Genomic DNA, 27,413 nt, shown 5'->3' on the forward strand with positions numbered 1-27,413 from the left:
TGATTAACCCCAGGAGTTCTGGGGACGGAATCACTGATTGCCTGGGGATAGGGTGGGGGGGCTCGTACCCCCTAACTGTTCCATCGGAAGGGTGGGTGGGGGCGGTCCAGGAGGCCATGGGGGTGAGGGGTGGGGCGTGCACAGTGAAACAGGGCTTCTCTGATTCTGCCGGTGCTGGGGCTTGAACCTGGGCACGTAGAGCCTCAGGCAGGAGAGTCTTGTCTTTGATTGGGTGGGCCGGAGTGAAAAAGGCCAAAGTAAAAGGCTGAGAATGAAGGACAAAAGAGAAGGGCCGGACAGCCAGGGTGTAGGGGGAGCCCGGGTTGAGTTTCCAGCCCTGGTGGACAAGGCACACAGGCTCCATTCATAAGGTTTGGGCAGCCGAGGGGCGTGGCCACACAAGCCACGCCCAGCAACGTGGTCCCGCCCCACCACGTGCCACCCCACAAAGCCGGGTGGGTCCCGGGGGCGTGGTCCGGCCAGGGGGCGGGATACGTCCTCAGGCCCCGCCCCCTGACGCACGCTTCCCGGGGAGAAAGAGCCTGGGGGCGTGGCCGTGGGGGAGTCACGTCACACAGCGGCGACCGAGCCTGAGGGGCGGGGCTTACGCCCGAGGGGCGCCTGCAGCGGCCACCTCACAAAGCGGCGACACCGCCCGGGGGGCGGGGCCTAGTGTCAAAGGGGCGTGTTTCTCTAGGCCCGCCGGCCGCGTCACCTCACAAAGCGGCGCCCAGCGGCCCGAGGGGCGGGGCCGGCCCCGTCTGAGAGCCAATCGGCGCCCGTACGTCATAAAGCGGCGCCGCCCGAGGGGAGGGGAGGGCCTACGGGAGGGACGTGCCCCGCCCAAGGTGGGCGGGGCTCAGCGGGAGTATCCAATTGGCGCGCGCACCTCACAAAGCGGCGCCGGGGCCCGAGGGGCGGGGTCTACACGACCGTCCAATCAACGCCCCTCTCGTCACAAAGCCGCGCCGCCGCCCGAGAGGCGGGGCGCCTCCCTCCTTCCGTCGCGCCCGGTTCCCCGCGCCGGGCCGGCCTGCAGAGGGCGCAGCGCCGCGGGTTGGGCGGCGGCGAGGCTGCGTGTGGCCCGCAGGCGGCGCTGCCCGGCTCGGCTCGGCTCGGCTCGGCCTGCGCGGCGGCGGCGGCGGCGGCGGCGGCGGCGGGGGCAGCGGGGGCAGCGGCGGCGGCGGCCTGGGCCCGGGCGGCGGCGGCGGCGGGGCCTGGAGCCGGATCTAAGATGGCAGCGGCGGCGGCCCCGGGCGCGGGCGCGGCGGGTGCGGCGGGCGCCGGCCCCTGCGCGGCCGTGTCGGTGTTTCCCGGCGCCCGGCTGCTCACCATCGGCGACGCGAACGGCGAGATCCAGCGACACGCGGAGCAGCAGGCGCTGCGCCTGGAGGTGCGCGCCGGGCCGGACGCGGCGGGCATCGCCCTGTACAGCCGTGAGTGCGGGGGCCCTCGGGGGACCCCTCCCCAAACCCCGTCCCCCCTCCCCCTCCCCCTCCCCCTCCTCCTCTTCCCGCGATCGCTGGGTGCCGACGGCCCGGCGAGGGCGGGGAGAAAAGAGGGCGTGCGCGGCGGCGGCGGCGGCGGCGCGGGAAAGCGGGGAGTCGGGGCCCCGAGATTGGGGGGTGCGGTGCGGTGCGGTGCGGTGCGTGCGCGCAGGAAGCGGGGGGGCCGCGTGTGCAGCGGGGTGCGGGGCGCCGGGGCTGCGCGCGCGCGGGTGTGGCCGCCCCGGAGGGTCGGGTGGCCGTGGGGGGGGGGCAGCAGGGAGCCTCCCGCCGTCTCTGGGGGGCGCCCCCCACCCTCTCCCCGCACCCCCGCCCGGGGACGGCGGCCGACAGTTGCAGCCAAGTGCCTTGAGGGTCGTTTCCCACTTACGGGGGGGGGGGCAGCTGGAGGGGGGCCCTCGGGGGATCCCTCCACCCCACCCACCCGCGCAGGGACGCAGACACCCACCACCGTCATCACCACCCCCGGCGGCGGCGGCGTGGGAAACTTCTCCATCTTGGGGGTGCGGGGGGGGGGACACGTGGCACGTGCGGAACCCCCAGTCCGGGGCCGGGTGGGCCTCCAGGAAGAGGTCACGACCTTCTCTCTCTCTCTCTTTCTCTCCCTCCCTCCCTCTCCCCCGCACCCCGGCTTCCTTGGCCGGGGATGTGGGGGGGACACGACCCGGGTCGGTTACATTGTTCGAGTCGAGTTTCCAAAGTGACAAATCACACCGACGTCTTGGCCAGCAACCTCTCCCCCCCCCCTCCCGCCCCCAACTCTTTTCCTCCCGGGGTCTTTGTCGTTGGGTCTTTTATTTCTCTCTCTCTCTCTCTCTCTCTCTCTCTCTTTCTCTCTCCCTCTCTCCTCTGTCGTCCCCTCCGATCCCGGTGTCCCTTGTCGCCTTCAGCTTTGTCTCAGGGGTTGTGGCGCTGGGATCGCGGGGCAGCTGCGCATTTTCCGCCGGGAGGGGGGGGAGGGGGAGGGGGCGTGGGTTCACGTGGATTTTTTGGGGTTTTGTTTGTTTGTTTTGCTGCTGCTGCTGCTGCTGTTGTTCCTTCTCCCCCCCACCTCTGCTTGGAAACTCCCTTTGCTTTCAAAGGGTCCCCACGTCTCCTTCAGATGTGCAAAGATCTTTCTTTCTTTCTTTTTTGTCAGGTGATGGAGCAGGGGGAGGCAGGGATCTCAGGACGGACTTTTCAGCTCCGTGTTCTGCCCATTGGGATACCCCTCCCTCCACCCCCAGATCTTAGCAGGGGCTCCCCCCCCCCCAAACACACACACACACACACACACACACACCCCGCATGGCCGGTTCTGTTTTTGTATTGAAACTTGTGTTGAGTTTTTACTTTTATTGCTTGCTTGCTTGCTTTTTTTTTTTTTTTTTTTTGAGAGAGGGTCACGTTAGGGGTGGTGAGAAGCGAGGGATGGAGATACACCTCCTGCCTGAGACTCCAGCGCCTTTTCCACTGCGGCCAGGGGGCTTCTGTGGATCATCATCATCATTATTTTAGACTGAGTTAGTGAGAGACCCAGAGCCTCACTCCAGCCCAGGAGGTACCAGGTCCAGAGGGCCATGTACTTGTTGAAGCAGAATGCAGGGTCAGGGATCGAACCCAGGGCCGGGGGGTTGGCAAAGCTTTTGTTATGTTCTGTTTTCCCCAGAGCCCTGCCCAGCTCTGGCTGCTGGTGGTGATGGGGATCGAACCTGGGGCCTCGGAGCTTCAGGCAGGAGAGTCTGTCTGCAGAACCATCGGGCTGGCTCCCAGGCCCTGGGGTCCCCAGTTCTGACCGTCCCCCCTCCCCACCCGGTGTAGGGTTCTTACTTCCACCTTCAGGGAACCCTTCCGGCTTACAAAGTTAACTTCTGGCCCCCAGCCTTAATGTCTCTCTTTTTCTTTTAATTTTAATATTTATTTATTACCTTTTGTTGCCCTTGTTTTATTGTTGTAGTTATTATTGTTGTTGTTATTGATGTCGTGGTTGTTGGATAGGACAGAGAGAAATGGAGAGAGGAGGGGAAGACAGAGAGGGGGAGAGAAAGACAGACACCTGCAGACCTGCTTCACCACCTGGGAAGTGACTCCGCTGCAGGTGGGGAGCCAGGGGCTCGAACCAGGATCCTCACACCGGTCCTTGAGTTTGGCGCCACCTGCGCTTAACCCGCTGTGCCACCGCCTGACTCCCACTATCTCTCTTTTTCTTACTATTTCTTCTTAGATAGACAGGAAAATTGAGATACTACTATGCAGAAGGATCCAGCTTTGAGCCCCCCCTTCCCCACCTGCAACCGGGACAGTTTGTAAGCCGCGCAGCAGGTCTGCAGGTGCCCACCTCTACCTGCCCTGCCCCTCTCAATTTCTCTCTATCCTATCGAATTAAATAGGGGAGATGAAATGAAAAGATGGCCATCAGGAGCAGTGGATTCGGAGTGCCTGGCTCGGAGCTCCAGCGATAATCCTGGAGGCAAAAAGAGAGAGAGACAGACAGACAGCCGCTATCCCTGTTCCACTGCTCATGAAACTTTCCCCCTCAAACGACCCCACAGAGGAGAAAGTGGGACTTTCTCTGACTAAGGAGGTCCTGGAGGTGTGCGAGAGGGGGGAGCAGCCTGACATCGGGCGCTGGAGCTGGGGCTTGATCACACAAGGAGGCAGGCGCTGTACCTGGTGAGCCCGTGAAGCCCCGTTGGTTGGGCTGGAAAGCAGCCCCAGCACCACACGAGAGTTGCCCAGCACCGGAGGATGTTCCTTGCCCGAGGCCTCACTCCACACATGTACACAACACACACACACACACACACACACACACACACACCTGAATTTGTTCTGTTTATCTTTTTTTTTTTTACCAGAGCACTGCTCAACTTGGGCTTATGGTGGTGCAGGGGATTGAACCTGCGACTTTAGAGCTTCAAGCTTGAGAGACTCTGTGCATTATGCTATGTAATGCTCCCCTGTTTGTCTTTTTTTTTTTTTTAAGTTGAATATATATATACCAGAGCACTGCTGAACTCTAGCTTGGTGTGTGGGGGATTGAACCTGGGACTTGAGAGCCTCAGGCATGAAAGTCTCTTTGCATAACCATTATGCTATACCCCCACTTAAGTTGATTTTTTTTTATTCTTTATTTTAAATTTTTTATATTCATTTATTTATTCCCTTTTGTTGTCCTTGTTTTATTGTTGGTATTATTGATGTCGTCGTTGTTGGCTAGTACAGAGAGAAATGGAGAGAGGAGGGGGAGACAGAGAGGGGGAGAGAAAGACAGACACCTGCAGATCTGCTTCACTGCCTGGGAAGCGACTCCCCTGCAGGTGGGGAGCCGGGGGCTCGAACCGGGAGCCTTATGTCGGTCCTTGTGCTTTGCGCCACCTGCACTTAACCTGTTGCGCCACCTCCCGACTCCCCCAGCCTATTTACTTTATCTGTGGACGCCTATCCCCCGGGGAAGGGGCTGAGGGTTAGAGGAAACGGCTTTTTTTTTTTTGGGGGGGGGGGTATTGAACCCAAGACCTCGAGCTTGAGGGTCCCAAGGCTCCTACCACTGAGCCCCTCCCTGCTAGGCCCCTGGCAGGCGCATGTTTCTCCTTGGGGCTGGAGGGTGGGGAACCACTGAGCCGCCTCCGGTGCTGCAGGCTGTTCCATGCGGTGCCGGGGCTGGACTATGACTTCCCGGGCCACAGCGAAGCCAGCGTCTGTCTGTCTGTCTGTCTCCCCCCCCCCCACCTTTGCCGGCCCTGTGACCTTGTGCCTCGGTTTCCCCCCCTGGGTTCAGGAGGCCGCAAGGACGCGCCCCTGGGAGACACCAAGTACAGGAGCCGCCTCCTCGGAGGCCAGAGCGGGCTCGAACCTGGGCCTGGGAGGAGCTCTCCCACCCCCAGGGCTGGGGGCGGGGCCGGGCTTGTGCCGGCCTCCCATTGGCTGGCTAGCTGCAAGGGCGGCTGGGAAATGTAGTCTCTGCCCCTGGGGCCCGTGCGCTGGGCTCTTGTCGGGGGTCAGTGGCCCGCCCGGGACGGGCCGGTAAGTGGGTGACAGACAGGCGGCCTCTCTCGGGGACAGCGCCTCGTTCCGGCCTCCCCTCATTTAGATTATTCATTGGGCGGAGACAGAAGTCTAGAGGGAAGGGGGGAGAGAGAGAGAGACAGAGAGACAGAGAGAGAGGGGCCTGCAGCCCTGCTTCAGCACTCGTGAAACTTTCCTCTGCAGGTGGGGACCAGGGCCTTGAACCTGGGGCCTTGCGCAGCGTAACGCGTGCGCTCAACCAGGCGCCCCCACCCACCCGGCCCCTCCAGGGACCTCTTGACAGCGGTTGAGGGGGTGGGCCGAGCCGCCAAGGGAGAAGCTTCCAGAAGGCAGGGGTGGCGGTAGGCCCACAGGGGTGGTGGGGACAGGAGGTGGGGCTCCGGGCCCCGGCACCACCTGCTATCACCAAGGCACTGGGGGAAACTCCCGAGTCCTCTGGTTCTTTGTGTGTTTGTGTGTATCAAATGATTGCGTCCACTGCTCCTGGCTGAGCTCCAGAGGGAGGAGGGAGAGACACCACAGCCCTGGAGCCGTCGTCGTCCCCAGGGAGCTTCCTCGGGGGCCCAGGGTTGGCAGATGGGGGACAAGCCGCCTCCCTCCCCAGCTCACTCACAGTCTGGAATGTGCCGTCACCCCCACCCCTTCCCAGACTAGGCCTCCCTTGTGCGATTTTGCGAGGGTGGGGGTGGGCGGGAAAGACCCCCCAGTCTTGCTCTAGAGAGAAATAATCAAAGCCAGGCAGCCACGGGGAGGAGGCATTCTTGAGGGTTTGCCTCATTCTTCCTGGAACTGGCGGCGCCTGGCTTCCAGATTCCGGCCTCTGTGTGTGTCCCCAGCAGGGCCCCCCAACCCTCCGGCCCCAGGAAGGAGGTGGGCCGCCTTGCCACCTCCTCCCAGCACCCCCAATTGTCCCTAGCATGTCCCCAGGTGACAGAGCCAGCCACCCCCAGAATCAAGGGGCGAGCCCAGAGCCGGGCCGCCTCCCCACCCACACCACGGCCGGGCCCACATCTGGAATGAGGGGAGGATTCCTAAGTCCTATAGCCTGTTGGGGGGGACCCCCACTTCGCCTGAGGCCCCTCCAGTGCCACTTCTCCCTTCCGCCTGGGTTGCTGGGTGTGTGGTTTGGAGAAGGAAGGGCTAGGGGCTGAGTCCCCAGGATCGTGGGGGCTCTGGCCTGTTCCCGACGCCCCCCACTCCCCCCCTCGGCTGGTGTCTGCCCGTGGCTCTTTGTAGCAGACAAAACTGGCTGATTTGCATGGAGGGAGGCCCGCCTTCCAGAAGGCGCCTTTGTCCGCTCCACGCCCCCCGCGGCGAGGCCCCCCAACCCCTGCCTGACCCCACTCCCCAGAGGTGTGAGGTTTGGGGCCCCCTTTCTCCCAGCCCCTGGGCAGCCCTGCCCACACTCCCCTTCCAGGAATAGTTGCCCAGACCCAGCTGTGGGGGGGTGGGGGGAAGAGAGACCTGAGACCTTAGGATCTCTGATACGAGAAGCAGCCCGCCAGCACCCCGTGACACGCTACTCTGCGGCTCAAGAAATCAGTTATCCCTCTGGGGCAATTTTCTGGCCCTGCAAATAGATGGAACTTGATTTTTTTTTTGGGGGGGGGGGGAAGGTGGGTGGGACTGCTAGGGCTCGAACCCAGGGCCACACGCCTGGTAGGATGGATACTCCACTGGAGCCTCAGAGTCCGTGTGTGGAGGTGTATCTGAGGCCTCCCACAGGCCAGCTGGTTGGACTCAGAAACAGAAAGGGAGAGAGGAGCCTCCCCAGGTGCCCTGGCACCTCCCGGGCGGCGTCGGGGCTCAAGGCTGGGCCTCCTGCGAGGCGAGGGCTGGGGGCTTGGGCTGGACAAAGGTGTGCACAGGGCTTCCTCGGAGACACCAGCTGGGGGCAGGAGACAGCTCACCCGGGTAAAGCGCGCACACGCCACCAGGCGAGAGGACCCCGGTTCAAGCCCCCAGCCTGGCCCGAGCTCGGCCTCCCTGGCCGAATGTCAAGGGCTTCTCCAAGGTGACAGCTGCCCGGAAACCAAGGGGACGGGCAGGCAGGCTGGCGGCCCAGGGCACAGGGAAACTTGAGCTGCAGACACCCAGCCTGCCCAGCCCCCACGCCACTGAGGCCTCCCGCAGGCCGGCTATTTCCACTCAGAGACAGAAAGGGAGAGGGCAGTCTCCCTTGCTGCCCTGGCACCTCCCAGGTGGTGCCGGGACTCAGGGCTGGGCCTCCTGCAAGGACTGGAGGAGGGGTCCGCATTAGACATCCCTGATGGTGTTTTATGCCCCCTCTACCAGGCAGTACACCCAGATTGCAGGCAACATCCATCCATCCGCCCATCCACCCAGCACTAAAACCTTCGGCAACTAAAGCCAGGGCGGTCAGGGGGCTCCTGGGTGCCGGCCGGGAAGGACCCCAAATGCCCCAGCAGCCCAGAGGAGTCCAGGGTGACCTCGGGGCCTCAGGACACCCCACTGGAGCAGTTGCAGCGCACAGCCCCAGAGGCCCAGTCACCTGGGGTGGGGGTAGTGTGTGACAGGTGACAGGCAGGTGCTCAGTAGGGCATGATGGCACGTGTGGCCTTTGAAGGCAGCTTGCTGTTTTTATGTCTGACTTGCACTTTTTTTTAAAATCATCTTTATTTATTGGCTAGAGACAACCAGAGATTGAGAGGAATGCAGAGATAGAGACACCTGCAGCCCTGCTTCACCCCTCGCAAAGCTTCCCCCCTGCAGGAGGGGAGCAGGGGCTGGACCCAAGTCCTTGCGCGTTGCGGCAGGGGCGCCACCACCCGCCCCTGATTTTAGTTCATTTGCTCTTGTTTGTTTTATTTTATTTTTGCCTGCAGGGTTATTGCTGGGGCTGAGTGCACAGGACAGAGGGAAATGGAGCGAGGAGGGGGAGATGGAGAGGGAGAGAGACAGCTGCCTACGTTTGTGAAGTGTCCACCTTGTAGGTGGGGAGAAGGGGGCCCGAACCTGGATCCTTGCGCTTCGTACTATGTACACCCAGTGTTTTACTGGCCGGCCCCCAGTCCTTTTTATTTTATTTTATTTATTGATTATTATGCATATAGAAGGGAGAGAGACCCCAGAGCCTGCTGAGCTCTGGCTGACGGTGGTGCTGAGGACTGAACCCGGGACCTCAGAGCCTCAGGCCGGAGAGTCTCTGGCAGAACCATCCTGCTGTCTCCCTGCTCAGTTACCTTTTCTTCCTTTTTGTTCTTTTGGGAGGAAGGTGGAAAACAGAGAGATTGAGAGACACCTAGCCCCTGCTCTGCCGCGCCTGAAGCTTGCCCCCACAGACGGGGACGAGGGGCTAGAGCCTGGTGAAATGTGTGCTACAATCCATCCCCCCGTGTGCTCTTTAATGGGGGTAGGTTGAGAGAGATGGGGGCCGGGTGGCGGTGCTCATGGCAGGACTCTCGGGTCACTATGCACAAGGATGTGGGTTTACCTGGTCACCACCCACAGGGGTCAAGCTTCACGAACGGGGTGGGGGGCCAAGGCTGCAGGTGCCTCTGTCTCCCCCATCCCCATTTCTCTCTGCCTCTATCCGACGAATGAAGAAAAAGAGAGAATGAGCGAGACCCACAGGACTTAAAGCATTCGGCTCTCAGGGATGGGGCCCCGAGTTTGATCCCCAACCCCTCAGGAACCAAACAGAGGCTCTGCTGCTCTCGCTCCCAGAAATAAAAATACACACATCGTTATTATTTGCCTCCAGGGTTACTGTGGGTGCCTGCACCACGAATCCACTGCTCTGGGGGCTCTTTTTTTTTTTTTCCTCTCTCTCTTTTTGTTGCCCTAGTTTCCTTATCGTCATTGTGGTGATAGCTGTTTGTATTGATGTCGTCATTGTTGGATAGGACAGAGAGGGGGAGAGATAGAAACCGCAGACCTGCTTCTCGCCTCTGAAGCGACTCCCCTGCAGGGGGGGAGCCGGGGGCTTGAACTGGGATCCTTATTCCGGTCCTTACACTTTGCGCCCATGTGTGCTTAACCCGCTCTCAGCGGGTCTCTCCTCTCTCAGCACCATGGACAGCACCCAGAGAGCCCATGGAGGGTGGGCAGGGCTGTGGGGTGTCTCCTCTCTCAGCACCATGGACAGCACCCAGGGAGCCCCATGGAGGGTGGGCAGGGCTGTGGGATCTCTCCTCTCTCAGCACCCTGCACAGCACCCAGGGAGCCCATGGAGGGTGGGCAGGGCTGTGGGGTCTCTCCTCTCTCAGCACCAGGCACAGCACCCAGGGAGCCCCATGGAGGGTGGGGCAGGGCTGTGGGGTCTCTCCTCTCTCAGCACCAGGCACAGCACCCAGGGAGCCCCATGGAGGGTGGGCAGGGCTGTGGGGTGTCTCCTCTCTCAGCACCATGGACAGCACCCAGGGAGCCCCATGGAGGGTGGGCAGGGCTGTGGGGTCTCTCCTCTCTCCGCACCCTGCACAGCCCCCCAGGGAGCCCCATGGAGGGTGGGCAGGGCTGTGGGGTCTCTCCTCTCTCAGCACCAGGCACAGCACCCAGGGAGCCCATGGAGGGTGGGCAGGGCTGTGGGGTCTCTCCTCTCTCAGCACCAGGCACAGCACCCAGGGAGCCCATGGAGGGTGGGCAGGGCTGTGGGGTCTCTCCTCTCTCAGCACCAGGCACAGCACCCAGGGAGCCCATGGAGGGTGGGCAGGGCTGTGGGGTCTCTCCTCTCTCAGCACCATGGGCAGCACCCATGGAGCTTTGACCCCCTCTGGACAGCGGCGGGGGGAGGTGGGTTACAGGCGGCCGCCGGCTCAGTCTCCCTGTCCCCCAGATGAGGACGTGTGTGTGTTCAAGTGCTCTGTGTCCCCCGACACCGAGTGCAGCCGCGTGGGGAAACAGTCCTTCATTATCACGTTGGGCTGCAGCAGTGTCCTCATCCAGTTCGCCACGCCCACAGGTACGCCCAGCCCCAGGGTGGGTGGGGCCGGGGCCCAGGGGGTCACCCTCCTTCCCGGTGACACCCCCCCATGTACCCTCCAAACCCCCACTTCCCCCCCCCCCCCAGATTTTTGCTCCTTTTACAACATCCTCAAGACCTGCCGGGGCCGCACGCTGGAGAGGTCGGTGTTCAGCGAGCGCACGGAGGAGTCGTCTGCGGTGCAGTATTTCCAGGTGAGCGGGACGACTCCACCCCGAAGGCAGGGCTTCTACACAAGCTCCTGGCTCGGACTGACCGCACTAAGAGGCACAAGCTGGGGCAGGGCCTCAGTTTCCCCATCTGTGACTACCCACTAATTTTACTTACATGCTGTCACATTGTCATTACGATCACTATTGTTAACTTTAATATGTTTCACTTACTTGCTTGACAAAGGCAAAGAGACACAGACAGGAGGGGGGAGAGGCGGTGGTGCACCTGGTTAAGCGCACACATTATAGCGCACAAGGACCCGGGTTCAAGCCCCCGGTCCCCACCTGCAGGGCGAAAGCTTCATGAGTGGTAAAGCAGGTCTGCCCTCTCAATTTCTCTGCCTCTATCCAATAATAAATAAACTATTTTTTAAAATTTTTTTCAAAGCATTTATTTCCTTTTGTTGTCCTTATTTTTATTGTTGTAGCTATTAGTTACTGATGTCACTGTTGTTAGGACAGAGAGAAATGGAGAGAGGAGGGGAAGACAGAGGGGGGAGAGAAAGACAGACACCTGCAGACCTGCTTCACCGCCTATGAAGCGACCCCCTGCAGGTGGGGACTTGAACTGGGATCCTTCCGCCGGTCCTTGTGCTTTGCGCCACGTGTGCTTAACCCGCTGCGCTACCCAACTCCCAACAAACTATTTCTTTTTCTTTTTAATCTTTATTTACTTATTCCTTTTTGTTGCCCTTGTTGTTGTTTTTGTTGTTGTTGTAGTTATTGTTGTTGTTGATGTCATCGTTGTTGGATAGGACAGAGAGAAATGGAGAGAGGAGGGGAAGACAGAGAGGGGGAGAGAAAGATAGACACCTGCAGACCTGCTTCACCGCCTGGGAAGCGACTCCCCTGCAGGTGGGGAGCTGGGGGCTTGAACCAGGATCCTTATGCCGGTCCTTGTGCTTTCTACCACATGCGCTTAACCCGCTGTGCTGCTGCCCAACTCCCAACAAACTATTTCTGAGCAAGATAGAGAGACAGACCAGACTCTGCTTCCCTCCTGTGTGGAGAGGGGGATCGAACCCAGGACCACTCGCTGCCTCCCTGTTGTCCCAGGCAGGGAGGTCTGACCGTGTCCCCGTTTCTTTAGACAAGAAACCTTGAGGCTCAGAGAGGGTGAGAGTCTCGCGGCTCACACAGGCTGCCCGATGTCGGGGCTGCCCCACTGTCCTCCGCGCCTCTGAGGAGAGGGTGTCCCACCTCCCATCTCCTCCCACCCTCGGGCCCCCCATGCCACTGGCTTCCCGGGTCTGTGTTCCAGTTCTACGGCTACCTGTCCCAGCAACAGAATATGATGCAGGACTACGTGCGGACGGGTACCTACCAGCGCGCCATCTTACAGAACCACACGGACTTCAAGGACAAGGTCAGCCGGCACCCCCCCCAATACTCACTGCCAGTCAGGTCAGGGAGCTTCTCCTGGTACCATCCCCAGTGGGGGCTCCCATGTGGCGCCGGGGCCCGGAACCCAGGGCTCTTTCCTGCTGAGCCCACTCGCCCTGCCTGTCCGAACTGGGTCTGAGCACCCTCGGGGCCTGTTGTCCCCCTGTGGTTCCGGGGCCACCAGGATCATTGGGGGAGCATGTGCCCACACACCCTTTCCCCCCCACACACACACACACCCCCACCCCAGATCGTCCTGGACGTTGGCTGCGGCTCGGGAATCCTGTCCTTTTTCGCCGCCCAGGCAGGAGCCCGCAAGATCTACGCCGTGGAGGCCAGCACCATGGCCCAGCATGCCGAGGTAGGGGCCCCCCTCAATGCAGTGACTCCCTGAGACTGGCCCCCGCAGGGCCCCGCAGAGCCGGCCTGACCTGGGCCCCAGGGAGCACTCCCCCCACTTCCCAGGGCTCCAAGAGACAGTGGAGAACAGGAGAGACGGAGAGAGACAGAGACAGGGACCCCCCCCCAGGGAGGGAGCAGGAGGCGGGGCCTCGCCAGGCCTGGGGTGACGCCCCTCCGCGTCCCAGGTGCTGGTGAAGAGTAACCACCTGACGGAGCGCATCGTGGTGATCCCGGGGAAGGTGGAGGAGGTGGCGCTGCCCGAGCAGGTGGACGTCATCATCTCGGAGCCCATGGGGTACATGCTGTTCAACGAGCGCATGCTGGAGAGCTACCTGCACGCCAAGAAGTACCTCAAACCCAGCGGTACGCCGGCGGGTGGGCGGACGGGGTGGGTCTGGGGGCTCTGGTTCAGGGGGCTGTGAGTCTGGGGGTCCCAGTGTGGGAGAGAGGGGGTGTGAGACTGGGGGTCCCAGTGTGGGAGAGTGGGTATATGAGTCTGGGGTCCCAGTGCAGGAGAGGGGGTGTGAGTCTGGGGGGCCCAGTGTGAGAGGGGGTGTGACTGGGGGTCCCAGTGTGGGAGAGTGGGTATATGAGTCTGGGGTCCCAGTGCAGGAGAGGGTGTGTGAGACTGGGGGTCCCAGTGTGGGAGAGAGGGGGTGTGTGACTGGGGGTCCCAGTGTGGGAGAGGGGGTGTGAGTCTGGGGTCCCAGTGAGGGAGAGTGGGTATGAGTCTGGGGTCCCAGTGCAGGAGAGGGGGTGTGGGTCTGGGGCTCCAGTGCAGAGAGGGGAGTATGAATCTAGGGGTCCTCAGGGTGGTGGGTGCAGGCTCCGCAGGGTTCTAACTGTGTCTTCTGGCTGGAGGAGCTGGTTCCTCCCACCCACCACCACCCCCAGCACTGGGAGGAGAAACACCAGCCCACCAGGCCCCACACACAGCTTCTGTGTGTCTGCAGGAGTGAGGGGTGAATGAATGAATGAATGAATGAATGAATGAATGAACCGGAAGACAGTTTCATCGCTACACAAATGACTCAGGCCTGAGGCTCTGAGGTCCCATGTCCAGTCTCCGGCACCACCATCAGCCAGAACTCAGCAGGGCTCTGGGCTCTATTTCTCTCTCTCTTAAAAAAAAAGGGGGGGAGCACAGTGGTGAAGCTGGTTGAGTGCACACCTTATCACACACAAGGACGCGGGTTCGAGCCCCTTGGTCTCCACTCAGTGTCTCCCCCTCTCTGCCTCTCCCTCTCCCAATTTATTTATTTTTTAAAATTGACTTTGCCTCCAAAGTTATGGCTGGGGCTCGGTGCCTGCACCACGAATCCACTGCCCCTCCTGGAAATATTTTTCTCCCATTTGTTGCCCTTTTTTTTTTTTCCCTATATTTATTTTCCCTTTTGTTGCCCTTGTTGTTTTTTATTGTTTTTGTAGTTGTTATTGTTGTCACTGTTAGATAGGAGAGAAATGGAGCGGGAGGGAAGACGGGGAGAGAAAGACAGACAGCTGCAGACCTGCTTCACCGCCTGTGAGGCGACTCCCTTGAAGGTGAGGGGCCGGGGGCTCGAACTGGGAGCCTTCATGCTGGTCCTCGAGTTTCACGCCATGTGTGCTTAACCCACTGCGCTACAGCGGGACCCGCCCCCCTGAATTCATCTGTCTAGTCAGTAAGATAAACACACACACACACACACAAAACTTGGGGCTCCCCCTTGATGCTGCCCCCCTGCCCCCCAGGAAACATGTTTCCCACCATCGGCGACGTGCATCTGGCGCCATTCACGGACGAGCAGCTGTACATGGAGCAGTTCACGAAGGCCAACTTCTGGTGTGTGGCCCGGCCCAGGGATCCCCCCCCCCCATGGCCCTCAAACCCTCCACTGTGCCCCCCCTTCCCCCCCAGCTTGGCCTGGTCACCACCCTCACCCTCCCCCCCCCCCGGCTCCCCAGGTACCAGCCGTCCTTCCATGGGGTGGACCTGTCGGCGCTTCGGGGCGCAGCCGTGGACGAGTACTTCCGGCAGCCCGTGGTGGTGAGGGGGACCCGGAGCCGTGGGGCAGGAGGAGGTGTAGGGGATCGCGATGGACGGTGCCTGCTAGAGGAAGGCTCTGCTTCTCTAGCTCACAGAGAGAGACTGACGGGGAGGGGGAGACAGGCAGAGACACCTGCCACTCAGAAGCTTCTCCCCCGGGGGAGGGTTTGAACCCAGGACCTCTCACGGTTAAGGCACTTTAAGTGTGAGAACCCACAGCCCTGACGCTCCCCCCCCCCACTGCAGCACAGCTCAGGCGGAGATCGATCACTGGGGGGGGGGTTCAGAGCAGGGCGGGGGTTTGGGGGTGCTCAGGGTCTGCTCTCCCCCACCCCCAGGACACCTTTGACATCCGGATTCTGATGGCCAAGTCCGTCAAGTACACAGTGAACTTCTTAGAAGCCAAAGAGGGGGACTTACACAGGTGAGCACCCCGCTCCCCGCTGGCCCTGGTTGAGTGGGCGCCCCCCACCCCCGGATCCCCAAGACCCACCCGCGCGCACACGCCCCCTCCTCCGCTGGGCAGGATAGAAATTCCGTTCAAGTTCCACATGCTGCACTCGGGGCTCGTCCACGGCCTGGCCTTCTGGTTCGACGTGGCTTTCATTGGTTCCATGTGAGTACCTCGCGGCCCCTCCCCCAGCACCCCAGTTCCAGCTGGGGACCCCCAGTGAAGAAGGAGCTGGGAGGAGAGGTGGAGGAAGGATCCAGGCCGTGTGTGTTTGTGTGTGTGTCTGTCTGTCTGTCAGGGCAACCCTGACACAGCAGCCCCCGGAGCCTCCGTGGGGGGGGGGAGGGGCTCCGGCCTGCTGACCCCCGCGTCCCGCTGCCCCTCCCCAGAATGACAGTGTGGCTGTCCACGGCCCCCACGGAGCCCCTGACCCACTGGTACCAGGTGCGATGCCTTTTCCAGTCTCCGCTCTTCGCCAAGGCTGGGGACACGCTCTCAGGGACCTGTCTGCTGATCGCCAACAAAAGGTGGGGACCACCCCCACCCCGCCTCCGCTCCCCTCCCCTCCCCTCTCCCGGCCCCACCCGCTCACCGCAGCCCCCACAGACAGAGCTACGACATCAGTATTGTGGCCCAAGTGGACCAGACGGGCTCCAAGTCCAGCAACCTCCTGGACCTGAAGAATCCCTTCTTCAGGTAGGGGAGCAGGGGGCTCCGCCCAGGCTGGAGGGTGGGGGGCATCCCTCTGGCCCCCTTCCCCACTCACAGCCCCCCCCACCTCCTGTTCGCACCCAGGTACACAGGCACCACCCCCTCGCCACCTCCCGGCTCCCACTACGCGTCGCCCTCAGAGAACATGTGGAACGCCGGCGGCTCCTACAACCTCAGCGGTGGCATGGCCGTGGCGGGTGAGCCTGGGGGCACCGGGGAGGGAAGGAGCCCCCCACAGCAGCCCCTCTCCGCCCGGGGCCCCCCTGACACAGTCACCCCGCTCCCCCCCCAGGCATGCCCACAGCCTACGACCTGAGCAGTGTTATCGCTGGCGGTTCGAGCGTCACTCACAACAACCTCATCCCCCTCGGTGAGTGTGAGTGGGGGACCAGGGGGACCCCCCTGCTCTTCCTGGGGCTCCTCTCTGCCTGGCTTGGCCGCTCGCGGGGCGGGGCGGCGCGGGGCGGTGACGCCTGCCTGCCTTCCTTCCCCCCACCCCGGCCGGGCAGCCAACACCGGGATCGTGAACCATACCCACTCGCGGATGGGCTCCATCATGAGCACGGGCATCGTGCAAGGTAACGCCCGCCGCTGTCTCTCTGTCTCTCCGTCTCTCTGTCTCTGCCGGGGGCGGGGGAGGGGGCTCCCCACGGACCGGCTGCTGAGTCCCCCCCCCCCCCCCCCCCCGTATCCCACACAGGCTCCTCGGCGGCCCAGGGAGGCGGCGGTGGATCGGCGGGCGCCCACTACGCTGTCAACAGCCAGTTCACCATGGGCGGCCCGGCCATCTCCATGGCCTCACCCATGTCCCTGCCCAGCAACACCATGCACTACGGCACCTAGGCCCCCCACACCTGCCCACCCTGCGAACACCACCCCCACCCGGCCACGCCACGACGCCCCAACACCGCTCTCGGCCTCGGTATTGGACAGTCTTTCTGGGGGACACCCCGTCGCCGCCTGACACCCCCCCTTGTGATCACCCCCGTGTCCTGGGAACCCCCTAGCCCCCCCACAGACAGACAGACACACACACACACACACACACGCACCCCAGGCCGGCAGGGGAGCCCCCCACGACCCGGCCTTGGTCACACACGGGCGTGACATGCTGCTTTTTTTTAAGTTTTATTTTTTTACGGACAAACAAACGAAGAAAAAAAAAAAAAAACAGTGTCAATCACAGGCCATCTTGGGGGAGGGGGTTACCCGGCCAGGGCTGGGGGGGGGTGGCAGGGCCCAGGAGCCCCCCTCCTCCCACCCCAAGGGTTCACCTCACACTTGAATGTACAGCCCCCCGCCTGGTGGCGGGGAGGCCCACGGACCCCGGCCCTGCAGGCCCTTCAGTCCCTGACCCCAGCCACGCCCATGCCCCCAAGCCAACTTTGGTGGGAACCTCAAGGAGCGCTCACTTCGGACCTGCGGGGGGGCCCGGGAGTAGAAGCTCCAGCCTCAACCCCCCCCCAACAGTCCTGGGCAGGGACCCTGTGTCCCCCCACCTGACCGCACCCCACCCCTCAAAAAGAAAAAGGAGAGAAGCCTGCAGTCTCTACCAAGATGTGTACCTGCCCACTCTGGCAGGCTCCACACCCCGTTTCTAACGGCCCCCGCCCCCCAATTGAGAAGGGGTGGAGCTTGGGGAGCGAGCTGGAGAGACCACAGAAGGTTGAGGGGCCCGGCCCAGCCTCGCCCTGCTCCGCCACCCCCCATCCCGGACCCACCCCACCCCCTTTATATGAATTCTTGGAATCACCTTTGCATAGAAAAATAAAAAGTGTTGGCTTTTGTAAGACAGGTCTACAAACAGAGGGGGCGGGGAGAGAGGACCCCCCACTCAGGGTGGTCCTAGGTGCCCGTGGTCCTGGGGGTGCCGGCCGGCAGCTGAGATCCGGGGGGCAGGGCTGTGGTGAGTGGGGCCGGGGGAACTGGTGGCAGCGGCTGGAAGAAGTACAACTGGGCAGGGCGCCCCCTCGGTCAGCGGAGGGCACTGGGGGGACGCCCCGACACCCCCGCTGCCGCCCAGAAGCCATACCTCGCAACCCAAGGCCAGAAGGCTATGCAGCAGCAGCACGGTGGAGAGCAGCGCGGCGACCATCACCCGTGGGTCCCCCCGGAGCAGCGGCCACAGGGCCATGACCAGGCCGGCGGCCGACAGCCCCAGGGCCAGGCCCCCCAAGAGCCAGTGCAGCCAGGCCACGGGCACGAACCACAGCACCGCCGCGGGGACAAAAGGCGACAGCGAGTAGCCGTACAGGCACACGGTCTCCAGGAAGCCGAGCGGCCGGCGGGGGCGTCCCCGGGCTCCCCCATGCCACCGCAGGAAGCCCCACAGTGCCAGGGGCACCAGGCTCACGTAGCAGTAGACAGTGATGCCGGCCGCTGTCACTGGGGGGGGCGGAATGGAGGGGTCAGCCCGGGCAGAGCCTCTCCCCTGCTGCAGGGCACCCCCCTCCCCCGGCTTACCCTTGTGGAACTGGGGGGTGTAGTGAAGGGAGGGGTCCCTGCGCTGGGCCAGGAGGAGGCTGAGGTTCCCCGAGATGGCCAGGGCGAAGGTGAGCGAGGCGCAGATCCAGAAAGGACCTGGGGGGAGGCACGCGGTCAGGAAAGGAGCGGGGACCCCCAGGCTTCGGTCACCTATGGAGAGACAGAAGCAGAGTCTGCTTCTGACAACTCGGGACCTGAGTATCATGGTTCTGCAAAGAGACTCTCCTGCCTGAGGCTCCTCCGAAGTCCCAGGTTCAATCCCCCTGCACCACCGCCATCAGCCAGAGCTGAGCAACGGGCCCTGGACCTCTGACTGACAGAGAGAGAGAGTGAGTGACAGCCTTGCATACCATAGAGATCCGGCCGGTGCCGTAGGCAATGTCTCAGGAAGCTGTGGCCAGGCCGAGGGAGCAGGGAACCTTTGATCCTGTCCAGTACCTGGAAGGGAGTGGGGAAGATCCTGGTCAGGAAAGAGGGCTGCCTGGAGGCGGTGGCCAAACAGTCTCTCTCCCAGAAGGATGCTCTTAATAGTGTTTTTTTTTTTTAATTCTAGTTGTTATTGCTGTCATTGTTGGGTAGGACAAAGAAAAGTCGAGAGATTGGAAGGGGAGAGAGACACCTGCAGCCCTGCTTTACCACTCATGAAGTTTTCCCTCTGCAGGTGGGGACTGGGGGCTTGAACCCGGGTCATTACGCACTGTAACATGTGCTCAACCAGGTGCGGCACTGCCTGGGCACCTCTTTCTTTTTTTCCTTCTTTAAAAAAGATTTTCTTTAATGCGAAAGGAGAAGAGAAAGAACCAGACATCACTCTGGTCTGTCTACCGGGAATGGGAAAGGAAAAGGTGCCCCCAGGGTCAGGAAGAAGGTGGGGGTTGAACGTGGGAACTCAGAAAACTCCAGGCAGGAGAGTCCATCCTGCAGCATGACAGCAGCTAGGACCCAGGTCCAAGGGGCCTTGTCAGCCAGAGAAGATTAACTGAGATTACCCAGTACAGCACTCAGGTCACAGCCCTGCCCACCCTCCATGGGCTCCCTGGGTGCTGTCCATGGTGCTGAGAGAGGAGAGACCCCACAGCCCTGCCCACCCTCCATGGGGCTCCCTGGGTGCTGTGCAGGGTGCTGAGAGAGGAGAGACCCCACAGCCCTGCCCCACCCTCCATGGGCTCCCTGGGTGCTGTCCATGGTGCTGAGAGAGGAGAGACCCCACAGCCCTGCCCACCCTCCATGGGCTCCCTGGGTGCTGTGCCTGGAGCTGAGAGAGGAGAGACCCCACAGCCCTGCCCACCCTCCATGGGCTCCCTGGGTGCTGTCCATGGTGCTGAGAGAGGAGAGACCCCACAGCCCTGCCCACCCTCCATGGGCTCCCTGGGTGCTGTCCATGGTGCTGAGAGAGGAGAGACCCCACAGCCCTGCCCACCTCCATGGGCTCCCTGGGTGCTGTGCAGGGTGCTGAGAGAGGAGAGACCCACAGCCACCACCCGCCCCTCTCTGGGCCCCACCTGAGAGGTGTCCACGTCGAAGAAGCTCTGATAATACTCAAAGGTCCAGAATCCAGGCTGCTGCCTCTCCGCCTGCGGGAGTTGGGACGAGCCAGCCCTCATGTCTGCCTGCCTCCAGCTCAGCTCAGCCCAGGCCTGGGGGGCCCGGCCCGGCGCCTCACCGCCATGTCGTCGTCGCCGTCCTCCCGCTCCTCCTGGTCGGGGCCCGTGGTCACCGCCACATGCGGGGCTCCGTGTGGGGCCGGCTGGTCGCTCCCGCCGCCGCTGGACGCCGCCTCGGGGGTCTCGGCCAACAGACCGTCGGTGTCCTTCAACTCTAGCGAAACGAGTCATGGGGCAGGGCGGGCTCCCCGGGTGTGACACGGGGCCCGATCACGCGATCGTGGTGGTCTGTCTGCCCCCCGCCCGCCCCCGTCCCCCAGGAAGAAGAAAGGGCGGCGGGGCCCGGGCGGCCTGGGGGTGGGGTCCGACCCCGACTGCTCTCCGGGGGTGGGCGGGGGGGAGCCCGATCGAGCCACCTGCGGCCCTTCCCCGGCGGGGGGGGGTGTCACTCTCGGCGCCCCAAACCGGGGGGTCACGGGTCGCCCTTCCCGGGGGTCGCAGCTCAGTCGGAAGCAGCACTGTCGCGGGGCATCCCCACACTCACCGTGGAAGGGGAGCTCGTCGGCTGCCGCCATGATGCCAGCACGGCGTCACCGCACCCCGCCCCGGGGGACGCAGACTCAGCAGGTTGTACCCACCCCCCCCGCCCCCTCCCGCAGGCCTGGGATCCGCGGAGGGACGCGAACCGGCGGCCCACCCCTCCACCACCCACGTCGCCGCACGACGACTTCCGGCTTGGCGTTCCCTTCGGAATCCCGTCCGGAGGGAAACTGCTTCCGCCGCGGCGGAACCGATCTCTCTCCCCGTCGCGTTTCCCGCACCGGACGCGGCCCTGGCGGACCGGAAGAAGATGGCGGCGGCCGCGCTCAAGCGGTTTTGGTCCCGCGGCCGCGGCGAAAGCGGGGAGACGGCGGCCAAGCCCGGGGTGTGGGCGCGGCTGGGTGAGTGCAGGAGACCCCGGCGGGCGCGGGTGGCCCCCCGATCGCTACCCCGGTCTTCCCGATCGCTGAAGGCGCGTCCCCGCGTTGCAGGCACTTGGGCCGGCGCGCTGCTGCGGGACTACAGCGAGGCGTGCGGGGACGCGGTGGCCGCGGCGCGGGCGAGACCGGGGCCGGGCGGCCGTGTACGCGGGGCTGCTGGGCGGCGCGGCCGGCTGCTGGGCGCTGGCCCCCGGCGAGGCGGCCTTCGAGGAGGCGCTGCTGGACGCGTCGGGCCGGCTGCTGCTGCTGGCGCCCGCCACCCGGAGCCGGACCGCCGAGGACTTCGTGCAGCGGCTGCTGTGGCTGCGGGGCGCCGGGCGCCTCCGCCACGTCCACCTGGGCGTGTGCTCGCTGGTGTACGAGGCGCCCTTCGACGCCCAGGCCAGCCTGTACCAAGCCCGCTGCCGCCACCTGCAGCCCCGCTGGAGCGACTTCCCGGGGCCGCGTCCTGGACGTGGGCTTCGCGGGCCGCTGGTGGCGCCTGGGCCGCCGCATGCGCGACTGCGACGTCAACGACACCGAGTTCCAGCACCTGCCGCCCCACCTGCGCGCCCTGGGGCCCCGCCAGCTGCGCTCCGAGGCCAACGAGCGGCTCTTCGACCAGAAGTACCAGCCCGTGGTGCTGACCGACGACCAGGTGGACCAGGCCCCTCTGGGAGGAGCAGGTCCTGCAGAAGGAGAAGAAGGACCAGCTGATTCTCAGCCAGGCCGCCTCGCTGGTTCAGGCCGGGGGGGCCCAGGTGCACCCCACCACCCCCACCAGCCCTACACATACTCCCCCCCCACACACACACTCACTTCGCACTGATTCAGCGACACCTTGACGGACTCGACTTTCCTCCGCTCTGCCCGGGTCCGAAGTGAGGCGTGTCTGTAAATAAAGCCGCCCTCCGCACCAAAGCGGGTACATTCAAATCCGCAGCAAGTCGCGCCGCTCCCCCCCCCTCCTTTTTCCCAAGACGATTTGATTCCGCGCGGGGGTAGGGGTGTTAAGTGGGGAACCAGTGAACCAAAGCGGGGCCACGCCGCGGGGTGCAGGTGGACGAGGGTTGCATTGATGCGCTTGACCCAGGTTGGCTCAGGCCGCAACTGTCTGGGCCCCAAACTGGGATGGAGTTTCTTTTCTCTTCGTTTATTTGCCTCTAGTCACTGGGGCTCCGTGCCGTGCCGGCACAAGGAATCCACCGCTTCTGGCCTCTTTTCTTTTTTTCTTTTCTTTTCCCCATTTCATTGAATAGGGCAGAGAGAAATTGAGGGGGGGGCGGTGTTGCGGGCTATGGTGCACCTGGTTAAGTGCCCAGAGTACACAGCGCAGGGACGTGTGGGAGGACCAGGTTGGAGCGACTTCCCACCTATGGGGAAGGGTCACTTCACAAGCTGTGAAGCAGAGCTACAGGGGTCTATCCCTATTTTCCTCATATCTTCAGTGTCTCTCTGGCCTATTCCCCCTCCCCCCCCAAAAAAAAAAAGATAAAAATGGCCACCACAAGAATGAATTCATGGTGCAGGCACTGAGCCCCAGGGATCACTCTGGAGGCAAGAGAGAGAGAGAGAGAGGAAGACCAGATACAGAGGGAGAGAGACCTGCAGACCTGCTTCACCACTCATGAAGTGTCCCAGCTGCAGGTGAGGGGCTGGGGCTCAAACCCGGGTCCTTGTGCGTATCCTTACACATAGTAGTACTGTGTGCACTTAACTGGCTGTGCCGCTGCCCCGCCTTCTGGAGTTTCTCTATTATACTGTAACATCGCACAAAGAAAGATGGGGTAGTGACCTACAATTTTAGTATTTAAAATTTTTAGTATTTAAAATTTTAGTATTTAGTATTTTCCCCTTTGAGGGGAAAGACGGGTAGGCCATGGAGGGATAGGTGAGGGCAGAGTACTAAAGTTAATTTTCAAGAACCAAGCCACCTGCAGGGAGGACACTTGACGTGCTGTGAAGCGGGCTTGTACATATCTCTCTGTCTCCCCTCCTTTCTCAGTCTCTGTCCTGTCCAATAAAGTGCAAAAAATGGCCTCCAGGAGCAGTGGATTTGTAGTGCTGGCACCAAGGTCCAGCAATAAGCCTGGAAGCCCCCCAAAATGTTGGGGACCTGTGCTGGCGCACCTGATTGAGCACATACACGTTACAATGTGTAAGGACCTGGGTTTGAGTGCCTGGTACCTGCCAGCAAGAGGAAAACTTCAAGAGTGGTGAAGAAGGGCTGTGGGTGTCTTTGTCTCTCCCCCTCTATCACCCCTTTCCTTTCCCATTTCTGGCTGTCTCTTTCCAATAAATAAAGAGAAATATATTTATATGGTACAGAGTTGAGAGAAGTTGTAGTTATTATTGTTGTCGTTGGATAGGACAGAGAGAAATGGAGAGAGGAGGGGAAGACGGGGAGAGAAAGACAGACGCCTGCAGACCTGCTTCACCGCCTGGGAAGCGACTCCCCTGCAGGTGGGGAGCCGGGGGCTTGATCCTGGATCCTTGCCGGTCCTTGTGCTTTGCGCCTCGTGTGCTTAACCTGCTGCGCTACCGCCCGACTCCCTAACTTTTTTTTTTTTTCAGAGACCAGAGCATTGCTCAGCTCTGGCATATGCTGGTGCTGGGGACTGATCCAGGGACATTTGATGCCTCAGGCAAGAGAATCTTTTTCTTAACCATTTTTCTGTCTCCCTAGCCCTCTCACCACAGCCCTATATGGAAGGACCATTGTTCAAAGCACCATGCCCGCAGGGGAGCACCATGAAGTGTTCAGCAGATGGAGAAATCTGAAGGGTCCCCTCTTGGGTTTCCTTAGTCGTTGCTTCAGTGAAAATGAATTTCAGAGGACACACATCCTTTGGCCCGATGAAGTAAACTCCGTGTATATATACTGCAGAAAGACAAAGGAACCCTTGTCTAAGCAGGTCCCTGTTCCATAGGCGCAAACTCAGTGAAACAAAATGTTCTCTCCAGGACCCTCTGTCCTGAGTTTTCCCTCAACAGCTCTGTCTGTCTGTCCATCACTGGGGCTCCATGCAGGCACTATGAATCCACTGCTCTTGGTGGCTCTGACACCCCCCCCCCCCCGGTTGTTTAGGACAGAGAGGAATGCGGAGAGGAGGGGAAGGCAGAGAGGGGGAGAGAAAGACAGACACCTGCAGACCTGCTTCACCGCCTGTGAAACAACCCCCCTGCAGGTGGGGAGCCGGGGGCTCGAACCAGGATCTTTGCATGGGTCCTTTGCTTTTGTACCATGTGCACTTAACCACCATCCAGCCCCCTCTATCCATTTTGGTTGTTTTGTCTTCCCTCCAATTAAAAGGGGACAAAGAGCCCACTAGAATTACGATAGAGACACTGCAAAAAACAATTTCAGTGAGAAGCAGCCAGAACCCTGCTCAGCTCTGGTTTCTGATGGTGCCAGGGATCAAACCTGAGACCTCAGAATGTCAGGTAGGAGAGTTTTTTTTGTTTTTTTTTCCCTACAGGGTTATTGCTGGGACTCAGTGCCTGCATAATAAATCCACTGCTTGGGAGTCTCAGTAGCTCAGCGGGTTAAGCACAGGTGGTGCAAAGTTCAAGGACCAGTGTAAGCATCCCGGTTCGAGCCCGGCCCCCCCACCTGCAGGGGAGTCGCTTCCCAGGCGGTGAAGCAGGTCTGCAGGTGTCTGTCTCTCCCCCTCTCTGTCTTCCCCTCCTCTCTCCATTTCCCTGTCCTATCCAACAATGACAACAGTAACTACAATAACAATTCTTCTAGCGTTTGCCCTTCTTCCGTAGCCAGTTAAATGGCTTTGAAAGTGACTGGGATCCATGTGGATTCATTGGCTAGGAAGGATCATCAGTTTCCCCAATGAATGGGTATTCACGGGGTGCACCACGGGAAGGTCGATCCAATGAACCCCAATAACAACAATATACAAGGGCAACAACATAACAATAGCATTAATAACAATAATAACGACAACAAAAGGGAATAAATAAATATTTTTTAAAAAAATCAAGAGGTTGGGTGGTAGATAGCGCAGTGAGTTAAGGGCACATAGTTCGAAGCGCAAGGACCAGCGTAAGGATCCCGGTTCAACCCCCCTGGCTCCCCACAGTCCTTCACAGTCGGTGAGGTCTCCATGTCTCTGTCCTATCCAATAACAAGGGCAACAAAAATAGGAAAGTGTCCGCCAGGAGCAGTGGATTCATAGTGCTGACACCGAGCCCCAGTGATAACCTTGGAGGCAAAAATAGAAGTACTGAGACGAGACAGAAAAGAAACGAAGGGGCTGGGTGGTGGCACGCTGGACCCGGGTTCAAGCCCCCGGCCCCCTCCTGCCAGGGGGAAGCTCTGATTTGTGAAGTAGGGGTCTCTCTGTCTCCCTTTCCCTCCCAATTTCTGGCTGTCTATCCAATAAATAAAGATAATTTTTTAAATTTGTTTGAAAAAAGAGTCCCCGAATCTAGTCCTCCATCGTTATGTCTGTTTTTATTTTCTGGCGGGATTCCGTTTGGTTTGTCCATCCCCAAGAACAACTGTCCAGAAGGAGAGTTTGGGGGTGACAGCCGGGCTGATGTCACCTCCCTCGTGGCTGATCGCCCCTCTGCCCAGGGTTGGGGCACCACCAGCTGGTCCTCAGAATCCCCTATGGCCGCCTTGTCCCCCTGATGGCTTTGGCAAGGCGGTGCCCCGAAGCCGCCCCCCTTAGGATGAATGAATGAATGGTTGGGGGTGGGGGGAGCTGACGCATGCGCTGTGCCCATTGCCAAGGGCGGGCGCGCGCTCGCTGCTCCCGGGGGGCTTTTCGCGAGCGGAGCTCGCAGTGGGCGGGGCCTACGGCGCAGGCGCGCTGTCGCGATCTCCGCTGCCTTGCGGAGGTGGGCTGGGAGCCAGGGACTGCGCAGGCGCGTTAGGGCCTTTTTCCCAGAGGCCTTTTTTTTTTAAAGACTAAGCGGGGGTGAAGGGGGTGGAAATCAAGGTAAGGCGCATGCGCTGTTCTTGGCATTGAGTCTTTCCATCCCGGAGGCATCAGTGTGCGCATGCGTATTTTAACTACTCTTGGCTTTTTTTTTTTTAAATACATAATTTATTTCTTTATTGGGGAATTAATGCTTTACATTCAACAGTGAATACAATAGTTTGAACATGCATCACATTCCCCAGATACCCATTTAACAATACAACCCCCACTATGTCATTCATCATCTTTCATGGACCTGTATTCTCCCCACCCACCCACCCACCCACCCCAGAGTCTTTGACTTTGGTGTAATACTCCAATTCCATTTCACGTTCGACTTGTGTTTTCTTTTCTAATCTTGTTTTTCAACTTCGGCCTGAGAGTGAGATCATCCCATATTCATCCTTCTGTATCTGACTTATTTCACTCTGGTAAAAAGAGAGAGAGAGGGGAGTCGGGTGGTGGCACAGCGGGTTAAACGCACATGGCGCAAAGCACAAGGACCAGCTTAAGAATCCCGGTTCGAACCCCCGGCTCCCCACCTGCAGGGGAGTTGCTTCACAGGTGGTGAATCAGGTCTGCAGGTGTCTGTCTTTCCCCCTCTCTGTCTTCCCCTCCTCTCTCCATTTCTCTCTGTCCTATCCAACAACTAATTGCGTCAACAAGGGCAATAATAATAACCACAACAAAGCTACAACAAGGGCAACAAAAGGGGGAAAAAAAAATGGCCTCCAGGAGCGGTGGATTCATGGTGCAGGCACCGAGCCCAGCAATAACCCTGGAGGAGGAGGAAAAAGAAAAAAAAAAAATATATATATATATATATATTTATTCTATTATATATATATATAATATACATATATATATATATTTATTCTATTTGGCTGCCCTTGTTGTTTTATTGTTGTAGTTACGATTGTTGCTATTAATGTCGTCATTGTTGAATAGGACAGAGAGAAATGGAGAGAGGAGGGGAAGACAGAGAGGGGGAGAGAAAGACAGACACCTGCAGACCCGCTTCAATGCTTGTGAAGCGACTCCCCTGCAGGTGGGGAGCCGGGGGCTCGAACCGGGATCCTTAGGCCGGTCCTACCGCCCGATTCCCTCTCCTCTTCTTTTTTTAATTGTTTATTTTTCTGGGGGCGGGACAGTGGTACACCAGGTGAATCACACACATTACAGTGCAAAACGACCTGGGTTCCAGCCCTCCCCGCCTCCCCACCTGCGGGGTAAAGTGTTATGAGCAGTGAGGCTGGGCTGCAGGTATCTTTCTCCCTCTCTCCTCTCACATTCTTTTTCTAACCTAAAATAAATCATTTTTTTTCTTTAAATATGAAAAAAATATTTATTGGCTAGAGATAGTCGGAAATTGAGACCGAGGATTGGTACAGCGGCTAAGCAAGCACACACAGTAGGAAGCACAAGGACCCGCGGAAGGATCCCGGTTCGAGCCCCCAGCTCCCCACCTGCAGGGGAGTCACCTCACAGGCGGCGAAGCAGGTCTGCAGGTGTCTGTCTTTCTCTCTACCTCTCTGTCTTCCCCTCCTCTCTCCATTTCTCTCTATCCTATCCAATAAAATGAAAAAAAAAAAAAAAGACACCAGGAGCGTGGAATTCATTGTGCAGGCATTGGACCCCAGTCATAATCCTGGAGGGAAAAAAAAAGATAGTCAGAAATTGATAATTGAGAGGGGAGGGGAGAAAGAGAGGGAGAGAGGGAAAATTTATATTTAATATTTTATTTTAATAAGTGAGTTACAGAGAGAGACACTAGAGCGCTGCTCAG

The 27,413-nt window shown here is 60.3% G+C and overlaps 3 protein-coding genes across 5 annotated transcripts; 2 read left to right on the forward strand and 1 right to left on the reverse strand.

Annotated features, from left to right (window-relative positions):
* Nucleotides 1–994: 994 nt before the first annotated feature.
* CARM1 (coactivator associated arginine methyltransferase 1) lies at nucleotides 995–16,510 on the forward strand. 2 transcript variants are annotated; one of them, XM_060181753.1, is made up of 16 exons: nucleotides 995–1,436; nucleotides 10,309–10,434; nucleotides 10,543–10,649; nucleotides 11,929–12,033; nucleotides 12,301–12,411; nucleotides 12,638–12,815; nucleotides 14,184–14,274; nucleotides 14,397–14,478; nucleotides 14,817–14,902; nucleotides 15,005–15,094; nucleotides 15,319–15,456; nucleotides 15,536–15,625; nucleotides 15,725–15,837; nucleotides 15,933–16,010; nucleotides 16,150–16,218; nucleotides 16,341–16,510. In XM_060181753.1, exons 1-16 carry the CDS (start codon nucleotides 1,235–1,237, stop codon nucleotides 16,481–16,483), a joined length of 1,809 nt encoding a protein of 602 aa, XP_060037736.1. In that variant the 5' UTR covers nucleotides 995–1,234; the 3' UTR covers nucleotides 16,484–16,510. The 2 variants fall into 2 exon arrangements, with proteins under 2 accessions (XP_060037736.1, XP_060037737.1); XM_060181754.1 differs by lacking the exon at nucleotides 16,150–16,218.
* An 834-nt stretch (nucleotides 16,511–17,344) lies between these two features.
* Nucleotides 17,345–20,415, reverse strand: YIPF2 (Yip1 domain family member 2). 2 transcript variants are annotated; one of them, XM_060181756.1, is made up of 7 exons: nucleotides 20,273–20,402; nucleotides 19,776–19,942; nucleotides 19,627–19,698; nucleotides 18,475–18,562; nucleotides 18,104–18,220; nucleotides 17,673–18,025; nucleotides 17,345–17,593 (listed from the first exon to the last, which is right to left on the reverse strand). In XM_060181756.1, the coding sequence occupies exons 1-7, from the start codon at nucleotides 20,301–20,303 to the stop codon at nucleotides 17,486–17,488; spliced, it is 936 nt and encodes a 311-aa protein (XP_060037739.1). In that variant the 5' UTR covers nucleotides 20,304–20,402; the 3' UTR covers nucleotides 17,345–17,485. The 2 variants fall into 2 exon arrangements, with proteins under 2 accessions (XP_060037739.1, XP_060037738.1); XM_060181755.1 differs by having other exon boundaries at nucleotides 19,627–20,415.
* A 148-nt stretch (nucleotides 20,416–20,563) lies between these two features.
* Nucleotides 20,564–21,608, forward strand: TIMM29 (translocase of inner mitochondrial membrane 29). The gene is given in 5 exon segments (XM_060181757.1): nucleotides 20,564–20,669; nucleotides 20,760–20,836; nucleotides 20,838–21,146; nucleotides 21,148–21,357; nucleotides 21,359–21,608. Coding segments are annotated over 5 exon segments (861 nt in total). The 5' UTR covers nucleotides 20,564–20,578; the 3' UTR covers nucleotides 21,533–21,608.
* Nucleotides 21,609–27,413: the final 5,805 nt, after the last annotated feature.

This window comes from Erinaceus europaeus, chromosome 23, assembly GCF_950295315.1.
Source record: "Erinaceus europaeus chromosome 23, mEriEur2.1, whole genome shotgun sequence".
Lineage (NCBI taxonomy): Eukaryota > Metazoa > Chordata > Mammalia > Eulipotyphla > Erinaceidae > Erinaceus > Erinaceus europaeus.